The 25153-nt window shown below is 56.9% G+C and overlaps 3 protein-coding genes across 5 annotated transcripts; 1 reads left to right on the forward strand and 2 right to left on the reverse strand.

Moving 5' to 3' along the window:
• Positions 1-371: 371 nt before the first annotated feature.
• Positions 372-7634, reverse strand: LOC130593182 (mesothelin-like protein). Its single transcript, XM_057398148.1, has 16 exons — positions 7490-7634; positions 7037-7068; positions 6607-6656; positions 5987-6107; positions 5788-5873; positions 5155-5281; positions 4884-5074; positions 4695-4785; positions 4459-4603; positions 3785-3969; positions 3460-3615; positions 3185-3318; positions 2803-2936; positions 2574-2674; positions 1594-2488; positions 372-1039 (listed from the first exon to the last, which is right to left on the reverse strand). Exons 1-16 carry the CDS (start codon positions 7548-7550, stop codon positions 957-959), a joined length of 2592 nt encoding a protein of 863 aa, XP_057254131.1. The 5' UTR covers positions 7551-7634; the 3' UTR covers positions 372-956.
• A 4082-nt stretch (positions 7635-11716) lies between these two features.
• On the reverse strand, positions 11717-13444 carry RPUSD1 (RNA pseudouridine synthase domain containing 1). Of its 2 annotated transcripts, none has more exons than XM_057398159.1 (5): positions 13292-13444; positions 13015-13138; positions 12788-12890; positions 12607-12708; positions 11717-12300 (listed from the first exon to the last, which is right to left on the reverse strand). In XM_057398159.1, exons 1-5 carry the CDS (start codon positions 13390-13392, stop codon positions 11903-11905), a joined length of 828 nt encoding a protein of 275 aa, XP_057254142.1. In that variant the 5' UTR covers positions 13393-13444; the 3' UTR covers positions 11717-11902. The 2 variants fall into 2 exon arrangements, with proteins under 2 accessions (XP_057254142.1, XP_057254139.1); XM_057398156.1 differs by having other exon boundaries at positions 13211-13438.
• Positions 13445-13976: 532 nt separating this feature from the next.
• On the forward strand, positions 13977-25095 carry CHTF18 (chromosome transmission fidelity factor 18). 2 transcript variants are annotated; one of them, XM_057398149.1, is made up of 22 exons: positions 13977-14090; positions 14193-14345; positions 14441-14564; positions 14674-14848; positions 14983-15072; positions 15203-15255; positions 15451-15592; positions 16352-16564; positions 17144-17241; positions 17837-17960; positions 18092-18225; positions 18678-18771; positions 18853-18951; positions 19202-19332; positions 19599-19761; positions 19895-20119; positions 20226-20375; positions 20811-20941; positions 22347-22491; positions 23347-23454; positions 24193-24250; positions 24861-25095. In XM_057398149.1, the coding sequence occupies exons 1-22, from the start codon at positions 14009-14011 to the stop codon at positions 24995-24997; spliced, it is 2829 nt and encodes a 942-aa protein (XP_057254132.1). In that variant the 5' UTR covers positions 13977-14008; the 3' UTR covers positions 24998-25095. The 2 variants fall into 2 exon arrangements, with proteins under 2 accessions (XP_057254132.1, XP_057254133.1); XM_057398150.1 differs by lacking the exon at positions 14193-14345.
• Positions 25096-25153: the final 58 nt, after the last annotated feature.

Raw genomic sequence — 25153 nt, forward strand, 5'->3', positions numbered from 1 at the left:
CACTTCCCACTGCCTGCATTCCATGGTGCTGGGCACTAGGTTGGGTCGGGGAGAGCTTGGTGTAAGAAACACTCTGTGTTTGTAACAGCATTGATGCCGTGATGGAAACCTTGAGTTGTTTCTCTGTGCTTTGAGTCACTCTCAACACAGGCTGTGCAAGGATCTCCTCAGCCCAAGGAGAATGAAAATATTGAATGGAAGGTCTGCATGTTGGAGAGAGAAACACGCTCTTGTAGAAGAGCTGTTGGAGGAGGAGACACTAAGATAATGAAGAAAGTCAGAGCAAGAGAAGTGGAAACTGTTCAGATTTAAGCTAAGTAGAAAAACTACACCACAAAGCACTGAACACATGGAAGAACATACTGGCTTAGGGGGAAAAAAAAGGTTGATGTTTTATTATATAGCATTGAATCAAGTAATCAAGAAACTGTCTTCAGTTACTCATCCCTCAAAGCAGAGTTTGTGTGGTTTGAACAAATCCTGGTCAAAACATCTCAGGATTTCATGAAACAAGATAAATACCTTTTAGTGGATTGTTGCTAGGCCATATTCTGCTTCCTTTGCAATGGCCAGTAACTCAAATCCCTGAGTTGTCCCACTGTTCCAACAGAGCCCAGTGGACTGCTTAGAAGTAAAATACTACTCAGTGCCAGTAAAGCTGGTGGAACTGGGCCTGCTGTCAGCACTACTGCATTGTCAGACCAGTCGGTATTGCTGGTGATTGTATTACACAGAACAACTAGCTAGTAAGTACCCATTGGGCTGCTTTGGGCTGGAGAAATGTCCTCCGTTTGCTGCCCAGCCTCAAAATAATAAATTCTGTGCTGGTATCCAAAGGACAAAATTCCTTTCCTGGGATTCTGCTTTCCAGCAGGGAATTTGCCAGCACCGTTGTGTGGTGGGATGGTGAGTATTAAAGGAGGGATCCTGTGAGTATGGTGCTGGAGGTGGCAGTGTCAGAGAAGCCGTTGCAGCAGGGAGCTTCCCACGGCGGTAGTCAGCACATACACTAGGCAAGAGGAGAGCCTGGATCCTGATCCTAGGTGGAGGACACAGAAAGAATTGGATTATCCAGGTAAATGGCACGTGTGTGCTATGGGGGCTTTGGGATTCAGGTACCCCAGAGCCAGGACAGTGTTTAGCCTCAGGCACTGACCTTCACCAGCTATAAATGTCAGCTGGGTGTGAGTAGTCAGGACTGAGTCTGTCTTACTTTCACCAGTGTAAAGCAGGAGTAAATCTGAGTCATTCAAGCTACTCAGAAACAACAAGGCCACATCCTTGCCCTAGTGCACAGTAGCCCAGTGTATTGGCATCAATGCACTCCAGCTTTCTGTTGAGCACTTTAGGGAAGGTGATGAGCCACTTTAAGGTGCACCTTGCCAGACCTGAGGCTTGGAGGCAGCCAGCTCCAGGGCTGTAATGCCCTATGGAGATGTGACTATTTGTCTAGCCAGGGTTCCTTGTGGACAGCAGCACACCAGTATTAAACCTGGCCAGGAACAAGCTGAATCAGGTCCTGCTTGTCAATAAAGACTTCTGCCTGGCCACCAGATCCTAAGCCTTTCCCAGCTCCAAACCTTCATGCCTTACCAGGTTCAGGTTTTATGTTGATGTATCCGTCGGGTGTTGGTCTCGGTGACCCTGGCCCACCTGCGGGTGTTGTTTTAGCAGTGTCATTACTGGTGGTGTTGGAAGAGGAGCTGGGAGATGCTGTGGGACCATTGGTCTTGCAAGCTGGTGCTGTTGTCTTGGTCGTTGAGGAGGTGGAGATGGTGGAGTTGGGAATCAGGGTGGGCTTATGGGGAGGGAGGCTTAGTTCTGTGCCAGTGGGTGCAGAGGTGGAGTTAGCGACAAGGATGCTGGGAACATTGTGGGTGCTTGGGGTGGCGGTGCTACCGGTAACAGGACTGGGATGGGGGGTGCCCCCTAATGCTGGGGGGTTCATGGACACCAGTGGTGTGCTGGTGCTGGGGTTAGTGACAACACCAGTGCTGGTGGTGGCCCCCAGGGTGAGAGCAGGGGGTGGGATGGAGCTGGGAGAGGTGGTGTTGGGGTTGACAATGGCAAGGATGGTGGTGAGGAGGGTGGGGGCAGGCTGGTGGCTGGAGCATGGCACAACAGGGCTGGTGGTCAGAGCAGGTCGGGCAGTGGGGGTGGCACCAGGGGCAGGGGTTGGGGTGGTGGCACTTGGGGTGGGCGCCTTGCTGGTACTTGAGTTAGTGAGAGGGTGGCTGCTAATGGCAATAGCGGTGGGGACAGTGGCTATAGGGGTGATACCAGCCAAGGTGGTGGGGTGAGGAGGGGTGGCTGTCTCTGTGGGGCTGGGCTCCTCCAGCCCCCCTGTGAGGCCGATTCCCAGGACACAGTCCAGTTCCCTCTGGGACTGTCTCTTCACCCAGAGCATCACCGAGGTCTCGTTTTCAGCTGCCTTCAGCTGAGGGAGGTTTTGCCCAAGCAGATTCTTCACATCCGTGACGCTGAGGTTCTGCAATGTACAGCATCGTCACTGCTCATCCTCGCCTTTCCTGCTCTGCAGCACAGAAAAGAGGGACAGTGCTCCAGGGATCTACCTGCAGCGCTTTGGGATTCAGGGCAAGGAAGGTGTTGATGTCCATGTCTATGGCAGTGCCGGCTGCAGCCAAGTCTTTCAGGTCCTTTGCTGGAGCTCCACCTTAAAGAAAGCACATGGGGCACCTAGAAACATGCAAACACTCCTAAAGCTTTTGGAGAGGCTAAACCCCAATGGCTAAGCAAGAGACACCCAACCTCAGGAAGGAGGATGAAGCCTCAAACACCTACTCAGGTATGGCCAAATCCTGCAGTAATAGGCCTTGGGGGTGCCAACCAGGTCAGCAAAGGCCTCCTGGGCTTTTCTGTAGAGTTGGTCCTTCTTGGTTTGAGAGCAGGAAGAGATGCTCAGTTGTCCAGCAGTCCTGGGGAAGGGATGGGCATAGGTTAGAGCCAGCAGTAAGGCCCCAAATCACAGCTAAATCCCTTTAGTTGTCTGGAGGAGACGAGTGGTGTGTCCCTCCTTGTGGTGCTGGCGGCTTGAGCAGGAGTTGAAGCAGGACGTGGCCATCCCACCTGCATGGAAGGTGGGGGTCTGCCATCCCACTGCCTGCTTCCACCATGATCCCAGGGCTCTCACAGGGCTGAAAAACATCCCCTACCACTGGCTTACCTGATGGCTTCTGGAGGTATCTGCTGGATCTGCTTCTCCTGCAGACTACACAGGAGTTGTCCCCCGATTTGCTGAAGCAAAGGGCCAGTCAAGATGCCCCCCAGGGACAGGAACCTGCTGAGGAGCTGCTGGACCTGGGAAACACAGTTCAGGAGGGAAGGAAAATGCTCCTGATGGAATCGTGTGTGTTACAAACCCACCACGCTGGGCTTGGGCACTGAGCAGTCCTGATACGGGTTCCCCAGGGCCCACCCCTGCTGCTGCCATGGGTTTACCTGGCGCATCTTCCACATCCCATCCGAGGGGTTGAGCAGGACTGAGAGCGTGTCGCTGGATGTCACCAGCCACCGGCTGATCTCCTCTGGCGAGTACTGCCGGGACAGCGGTCCCAGCAGCTTCAGCTGCTCCTCCGGGATGCCTGAGGGGTAGATCTGTGGGGCCAGGCCAGTGGGGCAGAGAAGAGGGTCAGGGAAGGGAAAAGGAGGAGGAAATGGATGCAAAAGCCCCATTCGGGTGCCTTCATCCCCGCGCTAGTGATGCGGTTCCCGCAGCAGGGCTTGCCCACACTACTGGGGGGCTCCTGCCCTGTGTCACCATCACCTGATCCAGCTTCTTCTTCACGACCTGGAGGTAGGCTGTGGGGAATGGCTGCTCCAGCAGAAGCTTCAGGTTTTCCTTCAGAACCTCGTTGCTCAGGCACAGGTCGAACTGCTCACTGGTGTCATAGTCGATGATTAAGAAGGGGTCAGTGATGGTGCTGGCGGTGATGGGCTCAGACAGGCAGCCTGTGGGCAGCGAGAGTGCATCAGGCTGATGTTTCCCTGCTTCCTGCCTGGCCCTGGTCCTGCAGAGCCCTTGGAAGAGCTCCAGTGAATGAACACGGAATTTCCTGCAACTCATCCTCCCATCCTGAGTCCCCAGCCCATGTAGATGCCTATTTGCTTTTGTTCCTCAATGTTATTCCGTGTGCTTTGTTCTATTGAAGGCAACTAAAGATGCTCAGGTGAGGTGAACCCTTTCCTATGTCATGCACAAGGAGTATCCTCCGGCCTTGTAGCATCCTGCTGCTACCCCTGCTTGGGAGTTTTCCCCCTGATCCAGCTCCTCCCCAGCTGCTGCTGCTATATTCCTTCTCCCAGGTAAGGGCAAACCCCACATTGTGTTGTCCCATCTCCCCAGCTGCTTTATGGGAATCCCACAGCTTTCAGCCTGGTCCCGTCCCATCCCCTCCCTGGGGCCACTTTTCCCTTTCAAGAGCAAAGGGAAACGCTCACGGTCTGCGCTCCGCCTCATCCTGGGATGGGATGAATCCGATGCCGCTGCGACGGCCCTGAGCAGAGTCAGGGACTTCTCCCGCTGGGAACGTCCCTGTTTGCCGAACGCAGCCGCGATGCTCCTGCCGAAAGCCTCCCGCGCTGCCTGCCGGGGGGCAGAGGGTGCTGGTCCCACAGCCCCAGCACTGAGCTGCCTGATGGGCAGCTTGCCCTAGGGTCCCAAGGAGGGGTCTTACCTCGGGCACCGAGCTCAGCGTGGTCTGGTTCAGAGCCAGCGCCAGCGGGCCCAGGTTCTGCAGAGTCCGTAGATCCCAGCTCGAAGGATGCCTGTGGCCATGGGGAGAAGGAGCAGCTCAGCATCCTCATGGACGCTCCACCCCGGTGCTCATCACCCAAGCCTGTAAGAGCATGTGAAGGCTCCTCACCCATACGCTGTGTCCCCACGGAGGAGCAAGGCATTGAGAGCATCCCGTTGGGCCCCTGTCAGCGCTGAGCACAGCTTCAGGTTCTCCAGGACTCTGGGATCGGAGGCTGTGATGGTCTCTGGCTCCATGTCACAAACCAGGGCCCCGAGGCTGCTGAGCTGCTCTGGGTGCAGGCGCCTGCTCTTCACCCCCTGCGAGAGACAAAGAGCCCCTTGTACCAATGCCTGGTGAGGGGGCAGGCCCCTGACACCCCTGGCTTGTCCCAACTCACCAGGCAGGCCAGAGCCCCATGGAGCAGCCCCAGGCGCTGTGCTGAGCCCCTGGGAAGCAGCTCCAGGTTCCCATGGGAAGCTTGGGCATAAAACGCTTCACAGGTCCCATCATGAACCTCGGACAAGCTGTGGGGAGCAAGAGTCAGTGCTGGGGGGGAGGAATGGGGCGAAGGGCTCCTCTTGTCCAGGTGGGAGCTCTTCAGACAGAGGGGGTTGGAACTGGATGATCCTAGGGTCCTTTCCAAGCCAAACCGTTCCATGATTCTAATGTTGCTTTTGGAGTCAGTTTTACACTGGTGCTCCATTCGGAGCCATGAGGTGCTGAGTGGCACAGGGCCAGAGGGTCCTTCTTATGCTGGGGAGTATGTCTGGAGGGGGTTTCTCAACCCCATACACCCCATGCTATGGGCTGTGCAGCCCCAACCTCAGTGAGGAGAGGAGCGGGGGTGTTTGCAGGGCTGGAAGTGCCCCGCATGGATCTAATGCAGGAGATTCCTGTCGTGCTCCTCTCCCACACACAGCTCCCACGTGCCCCAGGGTCCGAAACCAGGACACGGTGTCTGAAACCAGGACACGGGGCCCCGCTGGATGCCGTGAGGTGGCACCAGCCCTGTGCCGCCCTCGATACTCACTCAAAGAAGAGCAGCAGGTCTGGCGGGTACCTGCCGAAATCAGCCGTCAGGTTCCTGGCAGCGAGCAGCCTGGCCAGGCAGGAGAGCTGGCAGAGACAGCCAATGCCTTGTCAGTGCCAGCGTGGTGGGACCCCCTTCGCCCCAGCTCCCCATTGGGATCCATGGGGTTCACAGCCCCCCCCGTTCTGCCCCTGCTCACCTGGGCACCGCTCAGCTCCGCTGTTCTGTTCTGCAGCCCCTCGGCAAAGGCGAGGATGGTGGCAGCAGGGAGGTCATTGTCCGGGATGCATGGAAAACCTTGCAGGAGCGAGGCTGAGAGGCTGCGTTGGAGGGACATGGTTCCATTCACCATCCACTTTAGCTCCCAACGCCCCATAGAGGATGAACCCGCTCACTCCCATGGGAATTCCCCCTTCACCCTGACCACTGCGTGATGTAAGTAGGAATAGCTTGGGGTGTAATGAAAACAGTCCCTAAAGCCAGCGTTGGGTGGTGCCAAGGGGGTTGCCCTGCAGGAGCGAGGCTGCCCATCCCCATGGCTGGATGAGAGAGGAGCCAGCAGAGCAGTGATCTGGGGGAGGCTCCTGTTGTGTCTGCGTCAGTCCCACAAGGAAAGGGATCTCTCGGTGTGTTTGTGCTACAACAAGAGCTCAGATCCCAGCCCAGAACCGGCTGTGCGAGGCTGTAAATCTCTGCAGCACGAGTGACCTGGCACAGCGGCTGTGGCAGCCATGGGGGAGTAACTCAGCATCCCCTCTGCCAGCCCCACTGCCTGTGCCCCCATAGGTCATACCACCCCCTGCTGCGGCTGGTACTCACTCTGTGTGCTGCTCAGGGGCACACAGGACGGCTCCGATGGTCAGGGCAGCCTGGGGAGGAGGATAAAGGGATGCTCAGGAATGGGAAGAAGGGATTATTAAACACATGGAAAGGGACCTGACCTGGCCGGTGGCTGCTCCCCAGCTGAGAACTGCAGCAGCCCTGAGGCTGCCCTGGGTTCTGCATGGGGACTAAAGCCACCGTGGAGTGGGGACCCTTCAGCAATGGGGCTGTGCCTGCTTCCCTGAAGCTGAGAGGGGGGTTAGCATCAGGTTTGGGGTCCAGCCTTTGGTTTAGGAGCAGGGCAGTGGGTGAGCAAGGGATGGGGTGGGACAGGGTCACAGGCTCCTTATGGGGCCAGTGGGGAGGTGATGGTTCTGCTGCTCCCGGCACCAGCTATGAGGTTATAGCAAAGCAGTGACTCACTCACCAGTGCTGCTTGCACAAGGTCTGCAGAGAATCCTGCAATAAAGCAGAAGTGGGTTATAAACCACCCACGAACAGAGCTACAGGCAGCTGGGGGCTGCTCTGAAGCAGCTCCAGGCTTAAAGCCTGGGAGGGTCTTTCCTGCATCCATTCAATAGCATTCAGTGAATGCTGGGGAACACGATGTAGAGAGCGGCCCCCCACAGCCTCCACCAGCCCGGGCAACCTCCGGGGGGGATTAGGAGATGAAAAGTGACAAATCAGCCCCTGGGTGGATTCCTAATGTGCAGCTGGGAAAAACACCCACTGCCTGTGGATACTGATGGGAACAGGAGGCAGAGCACAGGGAATGCCAGAGCCAAGCGGGATGGGGATGAAAAGAAGAGCATCCCCGGTGGTGGGGGTGGGATGGGGCCCTGGGACAGGGTTGGATTTAAGGGTACAAGGTGGAACTCACGGAAGCAGAGAGCAGAGGGTGCCCGTGCCATGCTGCTGTGCTGGGGCTTCCTCCTTGGCATGGATCAAGTGAGCACAGAACAAACAGGAGCCGTGTCCCAGCTCCCGGATGGTGCTGGGGTCCTGCAGCCGATCCAAAGCTCCGGTGCTGGGGTCCTGCAGCCGATCCAAAGCTCCGGTGCTGGCACAAACCCCTGCAGCCCAGGGACGGGTTTTACACCCTGTACAGCAGAAACCAGAGTTTAAATCCATCCATTACTACTGTTAAAAGAAACTCCACAATAAACTGTCCTCTCTAACACCCACAGCCCTGCTCCCCCCTGCACCCTGCAGGGACAGCATCCTCCTGCATCCACATGGGACCGCATCAGCATAGACTGGGAGAAACCCAGTGCAGGACACCCGCAGGCTTCCCTCCCCCTGTATCCAACCCCCATAGGAAATAAATCCCTGCTCCAGCTTCTGGAGCTGCCCGGTGAGTTAGCGTATTGCCCTTCCAAGATGATCCAAGTAATCCCTCCATTAAGGCTCGTTGCTCCCTAAATCCCACCGTTGGCCCTTCGGAGCTGCTCTGCGTCCCAAGGGCAGGTGCTCCCGGGCAGCAGTGGGATGAGCACAGCACTTATCTGCTGCGGGGTGGGGATGTTGCTCTCCAACGGGGGTGTGACGGGGCAGTTTCTCAACCGTGTTTTGTAAAGCTGCTTCCTCCCCTGGTTTCGTGCTGGGGATTTTGCTTTCTCTGTAAAGGGTCACTTTGGGGTAAACCCTCCGGTTTGGGGGTTTCTGTGCTGGCGACAGAGATCCCCCTGGCTGCTGAAATGCTTTGGGCTATTCAGGGGTGTGTTTGTAAAGCGAGCAGGGCGTCGAACCGAGTCCCCGGTGATGGGCTCAGCACCCCTCCGGGAGGTTCGTCCACTCACACCCATCCTTTTTGCCTTGACCATGGACAACCCTGTTCCCTTTTTTACAGCTTCCTCCCTGCAATTTCAGATCCAAAACACGTGCCATGAAGAAGGAAGACCTGAAAGAAAAGAAGCAAAGGCTTTCCCAGGCTGTGGGATGGAAACCTGGAAAATCCCATTGCTGTGTGGCAGCAAATGTTATCTGAGTAGGTATCCCAGGAAAAACATGTTATCCCGGGAATAAGGAAGGATGCGAGCAGTCGGCAGTGGCCATCTGGCTGCTCCTCACCCTGCTGATGCCCTAAGCCCGCTTGGATGGGTTTGAGGGCATCAGTCTTCACCCAGGGTCCCTGGAGCAGGGTTGGCCACCCCCTGATGCTGTCCCCATCCCTGTCCCCCACTGTACAACCGGTCCTGCAGCACCAGGGCTCGGTCGATGCCTGCGGCTGTTTCTGGTTGCTATTTTGGAGGGATTTGCTGTAAAAACAGTTTCTGTTGGAGCAGGGAAATGACAGGAGCTTGTTTGCTATGAGGGACACAGCCCTTCCCGCAGGCTCACTGGCCAGAGGTGGCTGGAGTCCTCTGCCTCCGTCACGTCCCCACAGAGCTTGAAATTGGCCTTGAAACAGCCTCAGGCGATGCAGGCACAGCAGCATCAACCCCAAATCTGGACACACAGGGAAGCATCCCTTCCCCAAGCCCCTTCCCCAGGTCGGTGATGGGCTCCAACCACACCTCCCTTCTCTTAACCAGCCGCTTCCCTGCCCTTGCTGGGCTTGTGATCTTGTATCTCACAACCTGAAGACTGCAAGTAACTCCTTTGGGTCTTATTTTTCCTTGTAAAAATATTGTATTTATAAATATATTCTTATAAGATCCCTATAAATATTTAGTTTTCCTTATAAATAATTCCTTTTCCAGCTGCTTCAACCTAAGGACTGGCTGTTGATGTACAAGTTATATAGAAATCATGCTTGATGGCAGCTTTCCTTCTGCACCCCCTAAACACCAGCAACCCCAGGGCTGTTCCCACACCTCTTTGCCAGGGAAAGCTGTGGTATTCCCAAACTAGGGGGTTTTCTCCTGCCTCTGCTCCTTGGCTGGGGACAATCCCAAGTATTGGACATGGTGGGAAACGGACAGCAAAAGGCCAAGGACATCCCTGGTCATGTTACTGAATGCAGGAGGGGTTTTGCATAGAGAATCCCTGTGGTTTCATCCAGGTGAACTTCAGCAGGGTGAGGATGAGCATCGGTGCTCACACAACAGGTTGGCTGGGTTGGAACCCATGGGCTGGTCCTGCTGGACCAGTTCAGGCTCATTCCTGGAAGCCCCCAGCCCCGCTGCAGCAATGGTACGGATTGAGAGACCAGAGGGTGAGCCACAGGATATGTAAGTAATGGTTTACTACACAGTGTGCAACAAGAGGTAAGGGTTATTGTAAGAAATAAGGGTTATTGCAAGAAATAAGGGTTATTGCAAGCTGTACAGAACATCACAACACACAGCTCCATCACAACCCCCCCATCACATGTGTGAGTGGATCCACAGAGGATGCAGTGATGGCAGAGGACTGGATGTGACATGGTACCCAGGGAAGGGATCCTGGAAAACACCTCTCTGCAAGGTAAGGAAAACAGGTATTTATCTCTGGTTTCTGCAGCATTGGGTAAAAGTGCAACACATGAAGGCTGATGGGTGGTGCAGGGTGCATGGGGTGAGCAGTGGGTGCCAGTCCCCAGCATTGCTGGTCCCCAGCATCCCCTCACCTTGTCTTGGATGTTGCACAGCAGGGACCATTCCCACCTTCCTAGGGAAGAGGAGGCTGTGTCCCACCTCTAATGCTGCAAACCTCACCCCTAACTCTTCAGGTCCCCTGGTGCACGTCACCCATGGTCATTCTTTGGCAAACAGGTTCATGCTGTTGATTTACAGCTTCAGGACCTGCCTCACCCCTCCCTGGCCATTCCAGGGAGATGGGATGGGCAGAGATGGGGCCTGGGAGGAAGGAGATGGATTTCCTCCTCCTCCAACCCCTTTAAGCCCACTGCCACCAGCTCACAAGCCTGTGGTCCCTGTAACACAATGCAATACCTCATGGGGTTTTGGTGACCCACAGGGAGAGGGCTGTGCTGGTTTATTGCCCCTCAGGGTAGGAATACAATGTGAAACCACTGATACAGGATGGGGCTTGTGGGATGACAGGGACTGCAGCACATGCTGATGTGGTGGCTCGGTGCAGGACACCCCAGGGATGGGTGCTCTGTGTGCAATGGGCTCCAGCCATCTCCATCCTTCCCCAACTTTCCTCATTGCTCCTTCCCACTCTTCACATCAGCCCTCAGCCTTCTGCAGCTTCAGCCACTTCCTTGGCTGCTCCAGAGGCTTCCCAAACTGAAGAGGAGCCACACAATGGGACCAAGACATGATGCTTATTCCCCTTTGCTTGGGTAAAGCAAGAAGGGGTTTGGGTCTTCTAACCTGCGTCTGCAGGGGTTACATCTCCACCCAGGTAAGAGTGGGTGCTGGGAAAAGGCAATGCTAGGACAACAGGATCTATTAAAAAGGCTTTGGGCTGCTGGCTCCCTGACCACAGAGGTACTAAAACTGCTCACTCTTGAGACCGCCCGTATTCCAGAACCACTAAAAGACGAGATTCTTCTCGTAGAAACCTGAAAAAAAAGATTAAAATCCATTTGGATCAACTCGCCCCAGGATTCACGGGGCTGATGGAGCCCCCAGGCTGCACTTCAGCCTCCTGATCTCCCACCTCCCAGTCGATGTGCGCCAGCAAGCACAGCAGGCTGGAGTGAAAGGAACAGGAGTGAGGGACAAGGGGAATGGCTTTAACCTGCCCGAGGGGAGACTGAGATGAGCTCTTAGGCAGAAGCTCTTCCCTGTGAGGGTGCTGAGGCGCTGGCACAGGGTGCCCAGAGAAGCTGTGGCTGCCCCATCCCTGGCAGTGCTCAAGGCCAGGTTGGACACAGGGGCTTGGAGCAAGCTGCTCCAGTGGAAGGGGTCCCTGCCCGTGGCAGGGGTTGGAGCTGGAGGAGCTTTAAGGTCCCTTCAACCCAAACCATCCTGAGAGTCAATGACACAACACCCAAGCTGCCCCAGGTGTGTTCTCCCCTCCCTTTGCTTTGCCATCCTGGCACTGAGGGTTTGCGGATGTGTCCATCATCCTCATGGCAAAGGCAGCATCCCTGCTGCCCTGGCTGTGTCTGAGCCCTGGGGTGAGGACATAAAGCTTTTGGGTCACTCTAAGCTGGTACATGACACACTGACTCTGCTGCTGAGGCCCACAGTTAGGAAAGGGGCATCCGGTGGCCAGATGGATAATGTGTACATTAAAAACCGCTAAACACTGCTAAAATCTGCCTAATCCCAGCCCCAGAAGTGAAGGAAGCCATGGATACAGGAAGTGCAGGCATGGAGTCAGCGCTGGGCTCCGCAGGGACCCACTGGGATAGAAAAGGAGCATTGGGCTGGAAACGCAACGACATGGTTTGTGCTCACTCCAGTGCCCACTCGGCCAACCACTGCTCGCACCGGGCTCGCTGCTCCTCTGTCTCTGGGCTCTTGGCTTCACTCAGTGCCTCCTGCTCCCCACCACCGAGCACGGCTTCCTGGCTTTCCTCTTCCTCCTTCTGCATCACCTTGTCCTTCAGCTCTTGGATGGTCTCATCCAGCCGGTGAGTGATGCTCTGGGGCACCCAGTTGCTGTCCATTGCGGTGATGAAGGGGTCGGGGGCGCAGACCTCAATGAGCTCCTTGCCGGTGGGGATGCGCAGGTAGTAGGCATGGAGCATCATCCTATAGGGACTGCTGTCCTTTCTGTGGCTGTAGGTGAAGTCCCCCACGATGGGGTGGCCGATGGCGCTGCAGTGAACCCGGAGCTGATGAGTGCGCCCTAAGGGGAAAGGAACCATAGACATGGGTTATCCCTGAATCCCTCCATGAGGATGCAGTGGTGATAACGCACCAAATGGCATTTATCCCCATTTGAATCCTCTGAGCTTGGTGGCTCTGATCCCTTCAGCCCTTTCTAGGCTTCACTTTGCACCATGCACCCACATCAAGGCCCAAGGCTGCACATGCAGCATCTCCGCCCGCCCAGCCTCAGCACCTTGTGCTGTTGAGGACAAGGAAGCCCCATGGAGCCCCTGGGACCTCAGCCCCACCCCGTTCAAACGCTGCCCCAACCCCAACCTCCTACCTGTAAGCGGCTGCAGCAGCACTTTGGTTACGGGGTCTCCGCTGTAGGACCCGTGCTCCAGCACGATCAGCTCCGACTGGCAAGGCTTGGGGTTCTCACAGCCTGCAGTGAGATGCAGATGGGAGTCAGCTCACCCCCTGCGTGGCCTGGGCAGTGCAGGCAGGGCGTGGGAGCTGCTCACCCTCCGTCCCATCGATGCACATCATGTGGGTCATGCCCTCGGTGGTGTTCTTCCCTATGGCGTAGCGGATCGTCATCCGGCTCTGGCTGACGTGGCCCCGGACCTGCAGGGCAGAAGGAGGGTTTGCAGACTGAGCCCTGTCACCCCTCACCAGCACAAGCAGCAGAGGCCAAGCCCCAATTTAACCACACCAAGTGCAGAAGCAGGACTCGACATCACGGGCTTACCAGGGCGAGATAGGCTTTGGTCACCAGCCGGTCTTTAAAGCACTTGTAGGCGCTTCCCGCTGCTGCCTTGTTGAGTGCAACACACAGAGCCCCACTGGTGGAGAAGTCGAGCTGGTGGCAGAACCTGGGGATGAGACGGGAGGTGGAAAACCATTCCATGGGCAGGAAAGAGCCCGCGCCAGGCCCGGCTGCTCACCTGAAGCCGTAGTAGGTGTCGGGGTCGGCCAGCTCGGGGAAGCGGTACTTGAGCTGGCTCTGCAGCGTCAGGGTCTCGTACCACATCTTGCTGTCGATGCGGATGTCCCAGTGCTTGTTGACCACGATGAAGTCGGAGCTCTGGTACAGGATGGACAGGTTGTCGATGCTGCCCGGCTCCATGGCCAGCGCCCTGCGGGAATCACGATGAGCGGGGTGGGAAGAGCCTCAGCCGCAGCCTGTGCACAGGGGATGGGGACAGTACCCCGGTAGGGTCGGAAGTGTACCGGTGCCGCGGGCTCACAGCGCATGGGTCCCAGGGCAACACCGGGCTCCACCGCACGGTGCCCGTGCCTTACCGGTACCCGTGCCACAGCCGTCCCGGTGCCCCACGTGGAGGCCCCGCCGCCGCACGATGCTTGGGCCGGTCCAGCCCGGCGGAGGGGCTCGGCCCAAGCGGCTCCTAGCGCCGGGGCCGGGCCGCAATCACGGAGGGACGCGCACGGCGGAGGGGACACGGGACACGGTGGAGGGGCTGATGCCAAGCCCCGTTCCCCGCCTCCGGTTCCCGTCCCGGTCCCTCCGGTCCTGCGGCACTGAGCGCCTACATCGCCTCCACCGCCGGCGGCGCCGTCACCGGCACCGGACCTCGCGTCGCATCCAATCAACGCCGCAGCCGCCGCGTCCGGCGTTCCGTCGCGTCCAATCAGCGCCTCCACTGCTTCCTCCCGGAGCCCCGCGTCCAATCAGCGGCGGCTCCGCGGCGGCCGGAAAGGCGGTGCGGGCGGGAGCGGGTGCCATGGAGGAGCGCGATGCGGACCCCGATGCGGGGTTCTACGAGCGGTTCGCGGATGAGCTGGAGGCGCTGGCCGAGCTGGGAGGTGCGGGACCGGTGGAGGAGGGAGGGATGGAGCGGGTGGGCAGGACCCGGCTTTGCGGGTCCCCTCCGGTTGAGCGGCAGCGCCGCGTTTCGCCGCTCGCAGATGACCCGTCCCCAGCCGCTGGATGCAGAATCTCCCAGTTCCGGGACGGGAGGCAGCCGCCAAAGGAGCCCGAACCCCCCGGGGACCCCGACGGAGGCAGCAGCTCCAGGAAGAGGGATCGGGGCTCCCCCGGTTCCCCGCCCGCAGCCCGCAGTAGGTTTGGTCCCGGGTGCGGGGATGCTGCTGCTGGAGGAGCGGCGGAGGCAAGGCTGCTTCTCCTCTTCCTCCTGCCCTGCTGTTTCCCGCAGCCCCGAAGCCCAAGCGGCAGCGGCTGGAAGCTGTTAAGAAGCTCAGCTTTGGAGTGGGTGATGAGTTGGCTCCGGATGGCCCCTGGGATGCTGGCCCAGAGGAGCCTGCTCCTCAGGCTGTCAGGTTGGCCACCTTGAACCCTGCATTGGGCAGGGGTGAGGAGCCCCAACACAAAGGTGGGGTTCAAGGGTCCCATCCCTTGCCCCCGCTAAAGGAAAATGGTGTTTTCCAGCTCGGAGCACCTGGACATCAGTGGCATGGCCCCACTGCAGAACACACCACCCTCCGAGAAGAAGCGGGTCCTCAAGCGGCCGCCCATCCTGGAGGACTACATCAACGTGACGTCCACCGAGGGCACCAGGGTCTTCATGGTCCTGAGGGATGATTCCTCCAGGACAGGGGTGGAGGTGAGGAGGGATCTGAAGGCTGGGCTTGCTTCTTGTGACCTCCGTCCAGTTCAGGAGGGGATCTTTGATGAAGGGTGAAGCGTTTGTGCCGAGCATCGGTGTGAACGTCAGTGTGTGTCCTCTGGTCCTTGCAGCTCCCTGATTCCCTGGGCTGGAATACACGGAGGCCGCTCCACTTGCTGGGGGTGCCTTTCTCCTACCTGAAGGAACAAGTGAATGAAGAGGTATCCCATCATATACCCATCTTCCTGCCTTCCCCTGGATAGCCACAGCACTCGCTCCCAAATCCCTGCTCCCCACAGCCGTGGCTTAGCGGGTAACTCTGACCCCTTTCTCCCCCTCTTTGTGCCCAAGCGTCGAAGATGTGTTCTGGAGGCATCACAGCAGCTCACAGAGATAATCAGCAGGTGAGGTGTTGGGATGAAATCCCACTCCTAGCCCTGCTGCACTCTCGAATGCTCTGGTGGTGTCCAGGTTTTGGGGACCTGTGAACAGAGGAGCCTCTTTGCCCTCAGCATCCCCAGCTTGGGAAGTGATGGTGGAATTCCCAGCCCTGTCCTGACTCCCTGGCTGGTCTGGGACAAGTTAATGCTTTCTTGCAGTTGCCTTGAGAGTGAGACCAGCACCGAGAGCCCGGAGCCTGCTGTGGAAGCAGAGCCAGCAGACGAGGAGGACTCAGCGCTGCATTGCCTCTGGGTGGACAGGTTCACTCCTCGACGCTACATAGAGCTGCTCAGTGATGATGTGAGGTGCTAGAAGGGGGGCTCGGGGGGTTACCCCCTCCGTGCTCTTCATTAATGCTGTGGGATCAGGTTTTGTGGTGCTGTTTTTGGAAGCATTGGCTGGGGGCTCTGCTGCTGAGAGGTTTTAGCTGTGGGCCTTCTGACGAAAGACTGAAAGATGAGCAAAGTAAGGCAAAAAGGATCTGTGGATTTTAGCCAGGAATCGTTGGCTGGTTTGAGTTTTTTGGGATTATTGTAAGTTTTGTAGGGAGTTGGAGATTGTGGAAGAGGCTGGGAAGCGCTGGGTTGGACTGAGACAGGTGAGGGACAGCAGGGATGGGGTTGATGTGACTTGCCTTTGATTGCCCTGCTGGATGGTGATGTTGTGGCTGCCCCATCCCTGGCAGTGTCCAAGGCCAGGTTGGACGCAGGGGCTTGGAGCAAGCTGCTCTAGTGGAAGGTGCCCCTGCCTGTGGCAGGGGTTGGAACCAGGTGAGCCTTAAGGTCCCTTCCAACCCAAAAACCATTCTATGGTTCTGTGGTGGCAGAGGTTGGAAGGAAACTGTGTTCCCATGCCAGGGAGAAACCTGAGCAGCCTCCCCTGTGATGGGGAGTGATGTTCCATGTGCTCAAGGTCCATCTGGGCAGACATGCTCTGGGCTTGGCTCCTTCCTCTGCCCGCCCTGCTGGTTTTTAAGCCATGAAGGAGCAGCCTTCTGCTGTCCTAGACTGGATCCTTCCGAGCTTTGACGGCTTTGCTGCTGTCTTTCCGAACTTGCAGTACACAAACCGCTGCCTTCTGAAGTGGCTCAAGCTGTGGGACGCGGTGGTGTTTGGGAAGGAGAAGGCTGTGAAGAAGGCCAAGCCCGGCACTGAAGCTCATCCTCCATTCAACCAACCCAAGGAGCAGCAGAGTAAGTGGAAAACAAAGGTCCAGCTCACAGAGGAGATTCTGGAGGCTGAGCTGGACCAGCACAAGAGACCCAAATATAAGGTGAGCAGGACAGGATGCCGCTGCCATGGATCTCCTCTCCTGTCCCCCTTCATCCTGCCAGGGATGAGGAGCAGGGTCTTCCTTTTCCCTTCTCTTCCAGTACAGATCTAGGAGAAATGGGATTCCCTCATTCTTCTTAGAGATTATGGGGTTTTCTTACCTGTTTCAATGATGCTCAAATGCTACAGGGAGCAGAGGGAGCATACCCAGGCCAGCTTACCAGCTTCAGCCTGTCCAGTTAGAGGATAGAGAAAGGGGGAAACAAACACAGATCCTAACAGCATTGCTTCACACAAATGTATTTCTGGAAGGGATTTTGTTCAGCCTTTTCTGTCTACTGTCCTGCAAACTCAAACATCTGCATGAGGGATGCTGTCAGGATGACTCTGTCACCTCTGAGTGGCTGTATATTCTCCTTCCTCCTTTAACTTCTCCCTTTGTGTCTACAAACCAGTGCAGCAGCTCCCAAAACCGGTTTGGAGGCTGCAGAGCCTCATCCCCTTGCATGGCAGCTGTGTTTGGAGCTGGAGGAAGCCCTCCCTCACTGCCTGTGGGGCTGATGTTACCTCTTCACCCCAGGTAGCCCTGCTCTGTGGCCCACCTGGCTTGGGAAAGACCACTCTGGCACATGTCATTGCAAAGCATGCGGGGTACAACGCTGTCGAGATGAATGCCAGGTGAGTCTGTGCTGGCTCTGGTGGAGGTGATGCTGTGCTCGAGGTGATGCTGTGATGGAGGTGATAACCATGCCAGAGGTGATGCTGTGCTGGAGGTGATGCTGTGATGGAGGTGATGCTGTGATGGAGGTGGTGCTGTGCTGGAGGTGATGCTGTGATGGAGGTGATGCTGTGATGGAGGTGATGCTGTGATGGAGGTGGTGCTGTGCTGGAGGTGATGCTGTGATGGAGGTGATGCCATGCTTGAGGTGATGCCATGCCGCAGGTGATGCTATGTTGGAGGTGATGCTGTGATGGAGGTGATGCTGTGATGGAGGTGATGCCATGCTTGAGGTGATGCCATGCTGGAGGTGATGCTATGTTGGAGGTGATGCTGTGATGGAGGTGATGCCATGCTGCAGGTGATGCTGTGTTGGAGGTGATGCCATGCTGAAGGTGATGCTATGCTTGAGGTGATGTCATGCAGGCAGTGATGCTGTGTTGGAGGTGATGCCATGCTGAAGGTGATGCTATGCTTGAGGTGATGTCATGCAGGCGGTGATGCTGTGCTGGAGGTGATGCCCTCCACAGCAGCCTGCACTGCCTCGCCTTACAGTGACGACCGCAGCCCTGAGGTGTTCAAGACCCGCATCGAAGCTGCCACCCAGATGAAGTCTGTGCTGGGCACCAACGAGAAGCCCAACTGCCTGATCATTGACGAGATAGATGGGGCGCCTGCGGTAAGGAGCTGGCCACCTTTTGCATTAACCACTTACTTGTTAGGCTCATCTCCTGTTGCGTTTTAGGAGCTGTTCCTTGCCTCTGACCAGCAAGAACTGATCCCTTGTCTCCTTGACTCTTATTTCCCAAGGCATCTATCAACGTGCTGCTGAACATCATCAACCGTAAGGATGCGCAGGGCGAGGCAGCGGCCGGCATGGGCCGGCGGAGGCAGCGGGAGGGCGGATTGCTGCTCAGGCCCATCATCTGCATCTGCAACGACCAGTTAGTGCCTGCTGTGTGTCTGGGGAGGGGTAGAGAACTGAGACCCCAAGCGAGGAGGCGGCTGCTGTTGCCTCCTGCGCTGAGTTATTTGGCCCATGGATTAGATGCGCCGTAGGAAAAGTAAAGCTATAACATGCTCAGCTTCCCTGAACCCCAAGTTTTGCGTCTACTGGGATGACCTGTATTGAGGTGTGAGTGTATAGTTGTTTGTGCATGCCCAGGCATGCAGTGGTGCATAAATAACCCATCTCTCTTTGAGCAGAGCATCCCTAGAGACATTCAAGGCCCGGTTCTGGGCAACCTCATTAGTTGGAGATGTCCCTGCTCATTGCAGGGGGGTTGGACTTGATGTCAAGCTTAGAAAGTCCCTTCCAACACAGACTGTTCTGTGATTAATAGCTGGATTTCTTCCTGTGCTAGGGCTGCTCAGGCCCCTCTGCTCCCCTCTGCAGGTACGTCCCTGCGCTCCGGCCGCTGCGGCAGCAGTCCTTCCTGCTCGTCTTCCCTCGGACAGCACCATCCCGGCTGGCCCAGCGGCTCTGCGAGGTGGGACACGGCCAAGGGCTCCCCTGTCCCCCCCGTCCCCCCCCGTTGGCAGGTCCCCCCCTCTGACCCCCTGTCCTGCAGATCGCCCTGCGGCAGGGCATGCGGGTGGACGCGGGCGCGCTGTTGGCGCTGTGCGAGAAGACGGAGAATGACATCCGCTCGTGCATAAACACCCTGCAGGTAGGTACCGGGGGCACGGGGTCCCGTGGATCCTGGCTCCATCAGGGCTCAGATGGGGATGGAGGGGACCCCGACAGATCCTTGTGATTTCCAGCCTGTTCCCTGTGTTACTTCGCACCTTGATTCCTCTACAAGTGGAGGAGTGAGGTGCTGCTGCCTGCAGCTTTCCCCAGCACCAACGTGCTGCTGTGGGCACCCCCCCTCCATCCCTGCTGTTTCCTTCCCCTCCAACCCCTTGCTGGTGTTGCAGTTCCTGCACAGCCGAGGCCAGAAGGAGCTGAGTGTGCAGATGGTGCAGACGATGAGGATCGGCTTGAAGGACCAAAACAAGGGGCTGTTCTCCATCTGGCAAGAGATCTTCCAGCTTCCAAAGGTCCAAAGGTAAAAGTGGGATTTACTGATTGCTGGCTGCTTGGGCCACATGGCTTCATGGTATTCCCCGATGTGCCTGCAAGACTTGTGGTGGAGAAAGATGGAACGCCCTGGAGAGCTTCAGCAGATCTCTGTGTCCAGATGCTCCTTGGCCACTCTTTAGTGCCCAGTAATTTGGCATGGCTGTTGCCTTCAGTCCAGTTTGCAAGGGTCAGATATTCCTTGCTCCGTTCAGCCCCAGGGCACCCTGAGCTCTTTCCTTTGGACTCCCCCAGGCACAGGATCGGAATGGACCCCACTTTGCCAGCCCAGCTCCTGGTGGGTGATGAGGACCTGTCGCACCTCGGGGGGAAGGCCGGCTTCAGTGCGTCCTCCCACCGCTTCCACCACATCCTACACCTTGCTGTCTCCTCGGGGGAGCAGGAGAAGCTCGCTCAGGTAGAGCAGCCAAGGGGGAGAGCTGGGACCTTCCTTTGCTGTGTTGTGTGGAGCTCTGATGGGATGCTGTTGATGATGCCATCCACGTGGCCTCGATCCATCTCTGCTCCTGCATCCCATTATCCCATTCCAGGGTCTGTACGAGAACTTCCTGAACATGAGGGTGCGGGACTCCAGTTTCAGCACCTTGTGCTTGGCCCTGGAGTGGCTGGGATTCTCCGACCTGCTGAGCCAGGCTGTGCTGCACAGGCAGAGCTTCCAGCTGATGCGGTACCTGCCCTTCCTGCCCGTGGCTTTCCACCTCCTCTTCGCAGCCACCAGCATCCCCCGGCTCTCTTATCCCAGCAGCCAGAATGAGGTGGGTACCGGGAGGGCCATGGTGGCAGCGTGGCTGCATCTCTGTCACCCATGGGGACATCTCTGGTGGCAGCCGTGGCTGAGCCATCCCTGCTGTCTGCACCCAGGCCCTGGCCAAGCTGAACCACATGCAGAACCTCGTCATGTCCATGGTGTCAGGGATAACGCCCAGCGCCCGCAGCCGTGCGGGGCATCAGTCTCTTGTCTTGGAGGTGCTGTGCCTGCTGCTGGACATCATCACCCCGAAGCTCCGACCGGTGAGTGCCCCATGGGGCCCCTCTCATTGTGGTGGCAGGAGCCCTGCCTGCGTGATGTGTCCCTTCCTTGGGCACTGGAACAGGCCAAGAAGTGATCAATGCCCCATCCCTGACAGTGTCCAAGGCCAGGTTGGACACAGGGGCTTGGAGCAAGCTGCTCCAGTGGAAGGTGTCCCTGCCCGTGGCAGGGGCTGGAGCTGGGTGAGCTTTAAGGTCCTCCCAGCAGCTGGTTTGGTTTCAATGTGTGGTTGCATTGGGTGCATTTGCCCTTTGGGCCATCAGAGGGGTCTGATGTGAAGGGTCCCTTATAGGAAACTAAGCTTGGTCTGAACCTCGTGGGTATTCACTGTCCTCTCTCATACAGAGACAACCCCCGTGCATTGGGTTGTATTTGTGTGTTTAGAAGTTAATATGGATTAGTGATGCTCTCCCCAGGTGAACACCCAGCTCTACAGCCTGAAGGAGAAGCAGCAGCTCACAGACCTCATCAGCACCATGCTGGCCTACAACCTCACCTACCACCAGGAGCGCCTGCCTGAGGGCCAGTACGTCTACAAGCTTGACCCGTAAGTCCTGAGGGTGGGAAGAAGGTTTCGGGGTCAGAAATAACCCCCTTGGGTTGAGGCTGGAGCTGAGTTTCTTGTAATGGGATTAAAGGAAAGGAAGCATCAGCCGGAGCTGGGAGAGGAGGGAATGATGCTGCTGGGGGCTGGTGGCAAAGGGGAGAGCAGGTCACCCGGGCACACTGCACATAGGTCAATGCAGCCACTGCTAGTGAGTGTATTAACAGTGCCAGCCTTGAGCAGCCCTGTGCTGTAAGTACATAGAGGGCCATAAACGCTCCCGAGGCCTGGGTGAAGTCACACAGACCCCACCACAGGCAGGAGCAGTGCTGATGCCTTCCTGGTACAAAGTTAATTACAGAAATTAGCCTCTGTTAAATGAAGCAGCTGGGCCTGATTACAGGGAAGCTCCTTATTATTTATCATGTTCCCTGTGGAAAAGCCTGCAGGGGCTGTATGAACTGTATGAACCATCCTGTCCTGCCCTCCCCACGCCAGGCTGTGGCCATGGGGAACGTGTGGGATGGTGGGAGCCATGTGGCACAAGCAAGGAGGTTGCTTTGCTTTGCTTTGCCTTGCTTTGCTTTGCTTTTATTGTGAATTCTGACCTATCTCCTGGCTGTGCGCAGCAATGCTGGGGACCACAGGGGTGTCACCTCCTGGTGGTACCTGCGAGGAGCATCCCAGCATCTCTCAAGCTGTTCTCGACAGCAAAACCTGTGTTTCCTCTTTAAAGCTTCTTAAATCAGTTCTGACAGCTAATTTCCAAATGGCTGCGAGTGTGTCTGACACAGGACTTTGCTCCCTTTATTTGAAGGGGAATATTATTGGATGTGAATAATGCGTGATACATTTATAGCTGGCAGAGGAACGGGCCCAGCTGGCTCCTTGGTGCTGGGCTTTTGCTGTCCTGAAGCAGGCCCTAACTGCAGAGCTGGAGCACCAAGTGGTTAAGAATAAAACTGCTCTGATGAGCCCAAATTACTGCTCATGGCTGTATCTCAATTAAGCAGCTCCCTGCAGGCACCTCGGGGGTCATGCGAAGGGTTGCGCTGCTGCTCGTGCCCAAGCTGTGATGTGGCTGGGTGGTTTTCAGAGCAATCTGTTCGGCACAGACCCGCCTGCAGTTCCCTCTTCTTGCTTTAAAACCGAGATGAAAACGGATGTAATCCCTCCTGAACTCAGCTGAGGAGCCCTGCAGCATCCCGGCTCCACACCGCCAGCACCATTCACTGGGCATCATCTGATGCTGCTGTTGTACTCGGAGAGAGCAGGGATGGGGGACCTGAGGCGCCGTGACCAGGGTCATACAGGAGGGGTGACAGGTCTCCCTGTGCCTGTATCAGGCTGCAGTTTGCATAAGGCTGTGTTATTTCCAGTATTGATGTGTTTTGTCTCCGTGATTCAGGAATGTGGAGGACGTGTGCCGGTTCCCGGACCTGCCGTCTCGCAGGCAGCTCAGCTACCAGGCCAAGCAGCTCATCGCCAGGGAGATAGAGCTGGAGAAGATGAGGAGGACGGAGGCTCTGCTGCAGGCACGGAGCCTGGGAGAGGTAGGGATCGTGGTGCCATTGATAGGGATAAAGTCCTTCGGGCTGCTGAAGGGAGGAGGGCGTTCCAAAGCCTGTGGCTTTTGCTCTGCAGATGGAAATCCGGGATTAAACTCCCCCAGCCGCAGCCGTGCTGCACATCTGCCTTCAGGGCAGCCCATGTGTGCTGGGTGATGATCCCAGAGGGCTCATCCTTCTGCAGGAATTCTGGAAGGAAATGCTCACTGGGGGTTAAAGCTTTGAACTGGATTGTGAGGAGACGGGGGTTTTAGTTCCTCTGGATATGATTTTATGTGTCTGTGAGGGAATTGAGCTGCTCTCTCCTGCCTGCACGTTCCCTTCTGCTTCGCTTTGATGCTCCCCAAAGTCCCAAAGCCTCCAGGAGGAGCACAGTAACTGCCCCCTGCCAAAACCCTCCATGGAGCAGCAGGCAGGAGGTGGAAATGGGTGGAAAAGGCTCACGTGAGGCTGGTGCCTGCCCTGCCCTTGTGCCACAGGGATAATGAATCCCTGAGAGCCTCCTCTTGCAGCAGAAGGGCTTTCTCAGGGGATGTGTGGGGCAAAGAGATGCTGCAAAAGCATCTCTGAAGGCTCCTTGTTTACACGGGAGGTCCCAGGGAAAGGGATTGCAAACTAACACGTTCCCAGAGCGCTGCTGGGGCTGATCCCATGCGCTGCTGAGAGCCAGGAGGTGATGGAAAAATCCTTGCAGGTCACTTGGATATTGCAATAAACCCAGCAGCAAGCAGAGGGGGGGTGCGGGATGGGTGACAGGGCAACGTCCTGCCCTCAGGCTGTGCATTGCTTGGGGGGGGGGGTGCCCAAAAGGCCCCTCACTCATGGCTCTTCTCCCTGCAGGAGCCCGGGAAGAGCTTTGGCAGGGCAGGAGAGAACATGGACACGGTGCCCCCCAACCACCAGCAGCGCCTGGAGCACATCGTCAAGAGGGCAGCTGTGGAGGACAAGGTGAGGGGGCTGCAATTCCCACCTCATTCCCTCCCATCACGTTCCTGGCTGCTGGAGACTCCCTGTCTCTGTCGATATCTGTTGATATTTGGTATAGTTTCTTTTAATAGAAGAGCTCAGCACCATGTGTCCCGTAACTGCATCCTCGCTGGGGTTACAGCATGGGGATGAGTTAGAGCTGGGTGACAGTTATGGATGTGCCCTGGGAAGCTTTCATGGCTGGGGAAGGAGATGGGGATGTTTTGTGCTAAAATAGCTGAATTTTGGCTCTGCAGAAGCCGTGGGATTGGAGGAAGACCTGGCCATGAGGTGTGGGGTGTGAACACAGGGGAAACCACCCTAAGTGAGGCATGCATCCCACTGTGGGCATCCCAGTAGCATCCAGAAGTGGTCCCCTGCTTCCCTCCCTCTCCACAGGCTCAGCATCAGGATCCTGCCTGCCTATAGAACCCACTTGAGCGCGGTGAACCCTCGAGTGTGTGTTTCCCACCCCATTTTTGAACGCTGTTTGCATTTCCCTGTGGGTTTGCATTCAGCTCCTGCTCCGTGGCTTCCTCCAGCACCAGGTGCTTGAATGGGGAAGGAGCCGGAGCAGCCCTGAGGGCGGGGTGATGGTCTCACCAGTGTCCAGCCTTGCACAGAGGGAAACTCCGCTTGCTTTTGGCTGTGTTTGAATGTGATCTGTGGATGCGGGCGCTGACAGAGCCGCGCTCACCTTCTGCCTTTTGCTTTTGGCAGCCTGAGAAAGACTTCTTCGGGCGGCCCATTCAGCGGCAGCAGAAAGCCACAGCCCCAGGTAGGTGGCAGAGGGATGGGGTGGTTGTGGATGCTGCGTTCCCTGTGCCAGGACCCCATGCAGGGGCTGTGTCCCCAAGCACTGCAGCCAGGGGACATCCATGGGGTGGAAAGGGGATATTAAGTGAACAGACCCCAGTGCAGGAGGCAGGGGGTGCCTATGGGGTTGTGACAGTGGTCAGCTGGGGGTTGTGGGTGCTGCAAGTGTTTACAGGATCCTGGTGCCTAAAGGGGCTCAAGGAAACCTGGAGAGGGGCTTGGGACAAGGGCCTGTAGGGCCAGGGCAAGGGGAATGGCTTTAACCTGCCCGAGGGGAGACTGAGATGAACTCTTAGGCAGAAGCTCTTCCCTGTGAGGGTGCTGAGGCGCTGGCACAGGGTGCCCAGAGAAGCTGTGGCTGCCCCATCCCTGGCAGTGCTCAAGGCCAGGTTGGACACAGGGGCTTGGAGCAAGCTGCTCCAGTGGAAGGTGTCCCTGCCCGTGGCAGGGGTTGGAGCTGGAGGAGCTTTGAGGTCCCTTCCAACCCAAACCATTCCGTGATTCCATGAGTCTATAACATGGGAGCATCAGAAGAGATTCTGCAAGTTTCTGACCTGGATCTTCCCCTGCAGCCCCTCAGGCCTCCAAGGAGGAATCTCTTGAGAACCGGATGGGAAAAGCTGTGGGGAAGAGCGACGTCTGGTTCCGCTTTAATGAAGGGGTTTCCAACGCCGTCAGGAGGAACATCTACATCAAGGACCTGCTCTAGGGGGGCAGCAGCGAAACCATGAACTTAAACCCATGGAACTGAAGGGGAACGATGGCTTTTGGCTTCCTTTTTGGGGTGTGCGTGGTTATTTTGGGGTTATTTTTCTAAGTGCCCACTTGTTTAAGAGAGACATCAAATCTGTATAAGGAAACTAAC

Source organism: Pezoporus wallicus, unplaced genomic scaffold, assembly GCF_028554395.1.
Source record: "Pezoporus wallicus isolate ANWC-B61680 ecotype Strahan unplaced genomic scaffold, APGP_CSIRO_Pwel_v1 contig_6274, whole genome shotgun sequence".
Lineage (NCBI taxonomy): Eukaryota > Metazoa > Chordata > Aves > Psittaciformes > Psittacidae > Pezoporus > Pezoporus wallicus.

Bases quoted from the DNA above. Each gene is read 5' to 3' on its own strand.
- CHTF18 (XM_057398149.1), top strand. From the start codon at position 14,009: ATGGAGGAGCGCGATGCGGACCCCGATGCGGGGTTCTACGAGCGGTTC. The intron at 15,256-15,450 runs GTGAGGTGTTGG...GCTTTCTTGCAG, and splicing joins CTCACAGAGATAATCAGCAG to TTGCCTTGAGAGTGAGACCA. The intron at 19,333-19,598 runs GTAAAAGTGGGA...GGACTCCCCCAG, and splicing joins CAGCTTCCAAAGGTCCAAAG to GCACAGGATCGGAATGGACC.
- LOC130593182 (XM_057398148.1), bottom strand. From the start codon at position 7,550: ATGCCAAGGAGGAAGCCCCAGCACAGCAGCATGGCACGGGCACCCTCT. The intron at 6,108-6,606 runs GTGAGTACCAGC...CCTCCAACGCAG, and splicing joins GCCCCTGAGCAGCACACAGA to CCTCTCAGCCTCGCTCCTGC. The intron at 4,786-4,883 runs GTGAGGAGCCTT...CCATGGCCACAG, and splicing joins CGTGGGGACACAGCGTATGG to GCATCCTTCGAGCTGGGATC.
- RPUSD1 (XM_057398156.1), bottom strand. From the start codon at position 13,392: ATGGAGCCGGGCAGCATCGACAACCTGTCCATCCTGTACCAGAGCTCC. The intron at 12,891-13,014 runs GTAAGCCCGTGA...TCTGCCCTGCAG, and splicing joins CCAAAGCCTATCTCGCCCTG to GTCCGGGGCCACGTCAGCCA. The intron at 12,301-12,606 runs GTAGGAGGTTGG...CTTTCCCCTTAG, and splicing joins GCTGCTGCAGCCGCTTACAG to GGCGCACTCATCAGCTCCGG.